Source organism: Mastomys coucha, unplaced genomic scaffold, assembly GCF_008632895.1.
Source record: "Mastomys coucha isolate ucsf_1 unplaced genomic scaffold, UCSF_Mcou_1 pScaffold21, whole genome shotgun sequence".
In the NCBI taxonomy this organism is placed as follows: domain Eukaryota; kingdom Metazoa; phylum Chordata; class Mammalia; order Rodentia; family Muridae; genus Mastomys; species Mastomys coucha.
Window position 1 is genome coordinate 38231974 of NW_022196904.1, and position 8520 is coordinate 38240493.

Here is an 8520-nt window from a genome sequence, read left to right on the forward strand (position 1 = left end):
CATAAGTGCAAAGTAAGAAAGAGTTCCCGTCAGTTACTTGGAGCCACAGACAAAAGGCTTCTTGCCCATGTTAATGCTGTTAACTAGTGCATGCCAATATGTTCTGGAACCAAAGACATCAGGCCAAGGGTCTCAAATCTAACATACAAATGGAAACGCTCAGCTCTGTAACACACGCTAATCAATCACGAAGTGGAGCATCTACTGCCACAAGAAAACCAACATCAACTCAACACTTAGACCATACCAGGAGCTGTCCTAAGAGCTGAACATGCGAGCCCTTTCCACACATGTCTGTGACCCATTATACTCTGAAAGACCCATAGGGAAGGATTAATTTTAAAATTGTTTTAAGGTGATTTTAATGTAACAATAATTCATATGTAATATAACTTGTGGGCTGTTACTTTATATTGGTGAAACTGTATAATTTTTATCATTTCTTTACAAAGGAAGGGAGGAGTCCTTGAAGACACGAATACCAAAGGCCTGTAAAAGCCCTAACACAGCCCTGAAAATGCCTTGAGTTCATCCACTGATATTATACCCATGGGACAGGAATTGAGTGTGCTGATGAGCACTCACTATCAAACTTTACACAACCTTGAATCGCCTAGAAGGATCGTCCTAGTGAGAAATAATCTGGAGCAGCCTGGGTTATGAACATAACTGTAGCTTGTTTTGACTATTAATTAAATGGGGATACCCCATCTGAACATGGGCACTACCATCTCACGGGCCGGGCCCTTCACTGTGTTAGTGTGAAGAAAGCTGGCTGAGTACAGCAGCAAGCGGGCAAGGATGCGTTTGTTTCTTTCTGCTCTTGACCATGCAGGTGATGCTCCAAGTTCCTGCCTTGACTCCTTCCAATAACGCAAGGTTGGTAGGATAGCCTGTCAAACAGAGTCCTTCTCTCCTCAGTGCTTTTGGTCAGGCATTTTATCGCTGCAACACAAGTCAAAGTAGAACACTGTGGTCCAAGGAGATTATTTGCCAAAGCTGTGAAGCTAAGGAACTACAGAACGGGCATCTGAGCCCTGGGAGTTTAACAACACAGCTCCAACCATCTCCAACACAGCTCTTAACCATCCTTCCCTAAACTGATGCATGTGTGGTACCCCGGCTCAGCACTCTGAACTAGGCACCAGGACAGAACATTAAGGACAAGGTAAGATTCTTCATCGCAAGGGATATTTCACCTACTTGCAGAGGCTTCAGCGTGAAACTTAAACAGGTTGTAACACACCCACCAATTTACCTTATAACCTGAAGCTTTCCTCTCTGAGCCTTATTCATATACGGGAGGTAAGGAGAAAGATCTTTAAAGAACTCAGAAGTTGAAGCTCTGACAAGCTACAATCCCCTTAATGGTTATTTGGCTCTTTCACAAAAACAAATACTGCTCTCTGAGAAATACCAAAGACAAATGGATGGCATGGTAACATCCAAGGGGAAACTATCTCAATACAAAAGTGAGTGGCTATCCATTTGTGAGAATCACCTGTGACAACTGCAGAATGCCCTCCTCCTCCTGTGACACTCTTGATACACGAAGCTTGACAGAAGTCACTCAGTTGCTGGGGCAGAAACACATCTTCCTTATGGCCAAGGCCAAGTTGTCCGTAGCTGTTTGCACCCTAGGGATAAAATATAAGGATGAGAAGCCCCCAACTGTCAGCATCCATCTCCCCTGTCAGTCTCCTTGCCCTGACACACCTCTCAGAGCCTGTGGCATTCCAATACCCATTCTCAGGAGGCTGTCTTGGGCACGCTGCCTTAAAAAGCCAGGCCCATCTGGGAGCTCCATGATTTCAGAGGGGTCCTTGACACTCACAATCATGTGTCTCACTTTTCCCTTCAGGTATACAACCCTGTTCTAGTTCCTTTTGTGTTGCTGGGAGGAGAAGGGACCAAAATTGATTTAGGGCAGGAAAGGGCTTGTTGTGGCTTACACTTCCAGGTCATAGTCCATCAATAAACAGAAGCCATGAAGAACACTACCTGTGACTCTCGCTGGTTTGCTCCATGAACTCTCTTATACAGCCCAGGCCCATCAGCCTAGAGATGGTGCCACCCACAGTGGACTGGACCTTCCGTAACAATCTATCAATCATGATAATCTCTCACAGGCCAATACGATTGAGGCCTTCAATCAACATTTCTCTTCCCAGGTGAGTCCATGTTGTATCACATGGACAATAAAAACCAACCAAGACTCAACTGCCTTTGGGAATCACTCCAGGGTTCCCCTCTAATAAAAGCTAATTATCTAGGAAGGCTGAAAAAGTAAAAATTAAGGGTGGGGATGGAGTGGAGGGGGGGAGTTAGCAGGAAACTCTCTGGGGTCCGCTTTGCCTCCCTCTTCCCATCCTCACTAGGAAGCAGTGACTTTTCTGCATTTATTCAGTCAGGTAATGATGCAGCATGCCTAAGTCTCACCATTTCATCTGTCCAGAGCAAAGGTAGACAAAGATCTCTAAAGGGCCTTTTCAAATACAGCATTTGACAACACCAAGAGTCATATCCCCCTCCTGAACATATACTATCAAGTCCACACATAGTACAGGTCTAGGGTACAACACAGTGAGAAAGTGCTTGCCCAGCATGTTCAAGTTCCTAGGTTTAATCCCCAGCATTGGAAGGGAAAAAAAAAGTCTCTAATCTGAAATTCTTACAGCTAGGTAACAGGCCCAGAAGGAATTCAGCATGTATACAAGTACATAAGAGAAAGACCCTGTGAGACAGTAACATCTCTTCAACAAAAGGTACAAACACAAGGGTGAACGGACACCATCAACAAAAGGTACAAACACAAGGGTGACTGGACACCATTAACAAAAGGTACAAACACAAGGGTGACTGGACATCATCAACAAAAGGTACAAACACAAGGGTGAACGGACACCATCAACAAAAGGTACAAACACAAGGGTGAACGGACACCACCAACAAAAGGTACAAACACAAGGGTGAACGGACACCAGAAAGAGCCTAATGCCCACCCCAAAGGAGAATCGTCTCAACACATCTAAAATTCTTATCTCTTCGAGTATCTACTCCCAAGCTGGTTCTTTTGGAGGTGAGTGGTAGGACCATTTAAATACTGTTTTGTTGTTGTTGTTGTTGTTGTTGTTGTTGTTGTTTTGTTTGAATGCACATAAATGAGAACACTTGGTTTAAAACAACTACTAAAGTATGAATGCAAAGCACACACTTAAGGAAACCCTTCCACCTCCTGGGTGTTTCCAGCCACCTTGAGCTGCAGGACTCCAAGATGAAGAACGAGCTTTGTGGGGAAAACAGGTTAAGAGGGTCTTCTGAACAATACAATTCTAAGTGCATCTCTGCACACATGACAGGCACCTGTAATCCTCACAACTAAGGAGCATCCGAATTCACTGTACAGATAAGGAAACTGAGGCCTGTGGAGGCTCAAGTGTTGATCCACAGTCACACAATTGGATGAGTGAGTTAAAAATCCAACTCTTTCATTAGATCTTACTGTGTCCATAAGAAAACAAGTATGTATAGGGAACCAGCCCAGAGGTTAAGTCACATGACTCTAGACCAGCAGTTCTCAAAATGTGGGTTGTGACCCCTTTGGCAAGCCTCTACCTCCAAAAATATTATAATTTATAACCGTAGCAAAAATACAGTTATAAGGTAGCAATAAAAATAATTTTATGGTTGGAAGTCACCAGGGTCCCAGCATCAGGAAGGCTGAGAATCCCAGCTCTCACCTATTGCTCACACGCATCGCTTTATCCCCTTTCTCTTCTTCTTTGTGCCATTCCTTGGCACTACAGAGTGCATTGCTGGCTTGACTGATCTACCTCCTCTCCTAGAAAGTTACCACCATGAAAGCAGGGACTTGGTCTTACAGCTATGCTCCTGACCCTGAGACTACACTGGCGGACTGTGGATGTCAGGTGTAAGTCTCTCCACCCTGGAATGCAACATTGTTTAATGCACTGTCAAATACAACAATGTTGCACAGAGTGAACCAGAGAGTATATGCTGGGGTTTCTGTCTTCTCTGGCTACCCCAATACCAGGCTTGCAGGCTACTGAACACCTGAGAGAGAAGCCAGGGCACCTGAGAGAGAAGCCAGGCAATCCCGGGTTCATGCTATGTATCAATGTCTGTGGTGCAATAAGGGCCCTAAACCCAGGATAAAGCTGGGTAAAGGAGATTTTAATATACCCTAGGACAATTGTGTATATATACCTTCCTTCTGTACAAAGGATCCAGACACAGCGAGAGCACGCGCGCGCGCGCGCACACGCGCACACACACACACACACACACACCATACACACACACACACACAAAACCACTTGGGATGAGACGGATTGTGCTCCTCCAAAACATCTATGTCGAAGCCCTAACCTCTGGCATATCCAAATATGACTATATTTGGAGACACCCCTTTAAAGAGGTAATTAAAGTTAAATGATGAGACCATAATCCAGTCTCTTCCCAAGATACCCAGGATGCCCACACACAAAGAAACAGCCACCTGAGGCCCCACAGAAACCAAAAGTGCCCACACCTTAATCTTGGACTTGTAGCTTCCAGCACTGAGAAAATAAATATCTATTGTTTAAGAACCCAGCCTGTGGTGTTTTGTCACGCAGCGGAGGCCAACTAATACATGCTCCCTGATTACGCAGCAGGAAGAATACCCCAGCAGGCCTCCAAACACTACTAGTAAAGTGAGGTTCAGCCCTGTTTCTGTCTCTGTCCATTCAAGGCCACAGCTGAAAGGCTTTTTCCATCAGAAGTTTTCCCTCTGTCCAAAAAGATGGCAGTCTCCCGGCTGGAAAATGACAGCGACACATTCAGTTACTAACCCCCACCCCAGCCCCAGCCCCTGCGGACCCTAGCTCAAGTGCTACTTCAAGGAGTTGAGCCAGACAGCCAGGACAAGCCATGCTCTCTTCTCTGACAGCCTTACACTCAACAAGTGAAAGGCATATAGATAAATTCTAATTTTGACAAAAACATAGGTGTTATATGGCCTCCTCTATCACAAGAACTGGAAATAGCTATGTATTTCTCAAACATTAACAGATGGCTGTGCACATAGGTACTCATTCATTCATTCACTCTTTAGTCAACAAATATTTCCCTGGGGTCTACAAGATGCCAGGCACCAAGAGAGATAATGTAGAACACCACTGGCTCAGTACTCACTCTCAGAACACCTCCGCTGTAGTCAAGGAGACTGCCGTTAACACATCATGCATTCCATTACAATTTTGGTATTTAATACTAAGAACAGCAACACCCAACCTATGCTTGCTGTCACGCATGTCTCCCACACTCGTGAGTATAAAGCCTCCTCTCCAGTCACACGGAAGGACGACCGTAGGTCTCTCAAAATGCAGTGTCAAACCTGCTCAGCCCAGGGTTCCACGCCCCCAGAAGAGAAAAGATCTGGTCACAGACGAGTAACAGCAAATACGCAGGGTCTCGCGCGGCCACACTCCACAGGCCTCACAACCCCAGGACGCTCCCCAGAGTGATGGCGCTGGAAAAGAGCCTTCCATCCTCCAGGCAAAAGGAAGGTTCGATGACACAGGTGGCCCCACGAGCTCTGGGACCAAGATCTCTCTGCCAAGCCTCCACGCTGTCTTTCTAGGCAGTCTGGCGGCTAAGGGCTTTCCCAGAATGGATGCTCTGCTCTGGATACAGGGTCCTCCCGAAGTGCTCCAGTCCCAAGGATCCTCATCCCACAGCTAGCAGTAGGCCCCTCAGGCACTGCGGGGAGACCCTCCCTCCGCACCCTCCTTGCGGCAGCCCAGGGTCCTCCAACCCAGGACCCTAGCTTGGGCCGCTGCCTCCCAGCTCCCCGCCACCCACGCAGACGCCGGGAGCTCCCGGGTCTCCTCGCCCCTTAGTCTCTGCCCTAGCCCGGGGGTGGAGCCACATACCCAGGCGAAGAGCACGGCAGCGGCGGAGACAGCCTCCGAGGCGCAGGACTCCCGCGCCATGCACACGCTCCGCCGCCGCTTCCGGGAGGGCTGACGCGGGGCGGGGCCTCGGAGGCCAGGGACCCGGCGAGTCCAGGAGCTGGGCGTGGCCAGCGGGACGAAGGCGGGGTAAAATTAGGGATTAGGCGGGGCCAGCGGGACTGGATCAAGATGTAGCGGGGTATGGTCCTGTCCTGGGGGTCTGGGACTCAACCAAAGCACTGTCAGACCGCACCTCGCGGCCGCCAGGGAACACACCCGGAGGAGCCTTACTACACCCACACTTGTAATTCTGCACCGTGTTCAGTAGTCCAGAAAGGTCGCCACCTGTCCCACGATTTCCAGAGCAGATGACCTGACAGGGATGCCACAGCCGTGGTGGGAAGGGACCTGAGCTGAAGATGGGACGGGTCCAGTCCTGAGTCTTCCCAAAGCTACCTTGGCCCGCTTCGCTGTACATTTGGGAACCCGAGAGTCTTGGGTAGAGGTGGTAGCGTTCCACAGCGGCGGAAACCCACTCCTGGCGACACAGCTGGGGCTGGCTATTGTCTGATGTGCCTCTGCATTCTCACCTACTCTCCGCAGCACCTCACTATCTCCCCTAAATCTGGTCACCAGCATAGATAATTCCCTCTATGATACGGCTTTCATATAATACAGCTTTCTATCAACGTTGTCACGATGCTGGTGGGCGTTAAATAGTACAATGTACCAGTACGCACTAGGGAAAATGGAATTTGGAATCTGGAAGGAGAAAAAAAAAAAAAAAGGTCATGTCCCATTTAAGGTGATGATCTGCATTCGTAGCTCTGGCACTTATACAGTCAGGTCTCGGGGCCTCCGTCGCCCTGTCCTGCTAGGCCCTCACATTGGAAAGTGTCTCAAGAAAGCTGCTGTCTAGGTCTCACCTGTTCATGCTGCTGACATGTTACTGTCTGCTGGATCCTGTGAGGGAAGCCCCTCTGGTCTTTTCTCCTCCAGACTGTGGTTTCTTGAAAAGATGGGTGGTGGTGCTTAGAAAGATACAGACAAGCCAGGCAATGCTGCTCTTGCTCTGGAAGCCGTGAGAGATCCCATGTGCTGTTCACCGGTTTGCTGTTGCCATTTTGACCACTTCTTTCAAGCCTGTTGCAATAGGAAGTCACAACAGGCATCTCACCAGCAGTCCCCGAAGCAATAAATGCCAATAACTTGCACGTTATAAGGTAAGATGGATTTGTGCCAGTCTTATGCATGCCGTCCCAGTCCTTGTGTTTTCCAGACAAAATCCCAACACTGAGAAGAAATGAGCACAAAGGCCCATCCCTGACAAAGAAGCAACTGATAGATACTTCATGGGAAAGAGGAAACCAGCTTTCTCCAATGGAATGAATTGGGCATATCAGTCACCCTCCTGGGTAGGTCTCATGCTCAGGAGTAGCTGACCAAAACAGACTCCATGTTTCATGTGTAGTTTTTTTGTTGTTGCTGTTGTTGTCCTTGTTATGGTTTGATGAGTGTAATAGTTTGTATATGCTTGGGAGTGGCATTATTTGGAGGTGTGGCCTTGTTGGAGTAGGTGTGTCACTGTGGGCGTGGGCTTTAAGACCCTACTCCTTCTGCCTGGAAGTCAGTCTTCCACTAGCAGCCTTCAGATGAAGATGGAGAACTCTCAGCTCTGCCTGCACCATGTCTGCCTAGATGCTGCCATACTCCTACCTTGATGATAATGGACTGAACCTCTGAACCTGTAAGCCTGTTCCAATTGAATGTTGTCCTTTATAAGAGTTGCCTTAGTCATGGTGTCTGTTCACAGCAGTAAAACCCTCACTAATTAAGACAGTGAGATTTGCCGGGCGGTGGTGGCGCATGCCTTTAATCCCAGCACTTGGGAGGCAGAGGCAGGTGGATTTCTGAGTTCGAGGCCAGCCTGGTCTACAGAGTGAGTTCCAGGACAGCCAGGGCTATACAGAGAAACCCTGTCTCAAAAAACCAAGAAAAAAAAAAAAAAAGACAGTGAGATTTGCCTTTTGGGGTATTGTTTCCATTTTTCTTGTTAGATGTGTTGAAAGAGAACATGCGGACGGACCTGGGAGGACTTGGGGGAGGGGAAAGAATATAATAAAAATATATTGTATAATTTTTAATAATGTTTAAATATAATAAAAATAAAGTAAGGTAGGAGAAGCCAAACCAGAACTTGTAATGCAGATATCTAGAAATCTGGATGAATTCCTGCCTAAAAGATGAGAAGGTTGAAAGAGATCCTGATAGGATATTTGTTTGATCACTGTTATATCAGTGTGACAGTGGGATGTGAATCCCACCTGTCTCAAGCCCAAGATGTATCAGGAGGACCGAGAAGTCATTCAGATAGGAGGATTTCTCATGATGAGAAATATAATTGCTAGCTACCAGACAGGGCTGATAGCTGGTGAGAGAAAGCCGGAGACTATGAGAGCTCTGTCAAAGTCAGCATACACAAATTGCAAGAGTCTTAGACACTGTTAGAGAGAATCTAGAGGGATCAAATGGCTCCCATGGAACAGTTGGCCACCAGATTGCA

At 47.4% G+C, this 8520-nt stretch overlaps 1 protein-coding gene across 10 annotated transcripts in view; it reads right to left on the reverse strand.

Moving 5' to 3' along the window:
• Sergef (secretion regulating guanine nucleotide exchange factor) overlaps window positions 1-6694 on the reverse strand; it is a 199264-nt gene extending 192570 nt beyond the window's left edge. For 5 of the 10 annotated variants that reach the window (XR_004123041.1, XR_004123039.1, XR_004123038.1 and 2 more), the window contains exons 1-2: window positions 6303-6694; window positions 1502-1637 (exon numbers count right to left, since the gene is read on the reverse strand). Coding sequence is in view for 6 of the 10 variants with exons in the window: in XM_031386713.1 (XP_031242573.1) it covers window positions 1502-1637; window positions 6303-6596 (430 nt within the window). In the remaining 4 variants the exon portion in view is untranslated. Of the gene's footprint in view, window positions 1-1501; window positions 1638-5936; window positions 6047-6302 lie in introns of those variants that run through there. The other 5 variants (XM_031386711.1, XM_031386708.1, XM_031386709.1 and 2 more) reach the window with 4 other exon arrangements.
• Window positions 6695-8520: the final 1826 nt, after the last annotated feature.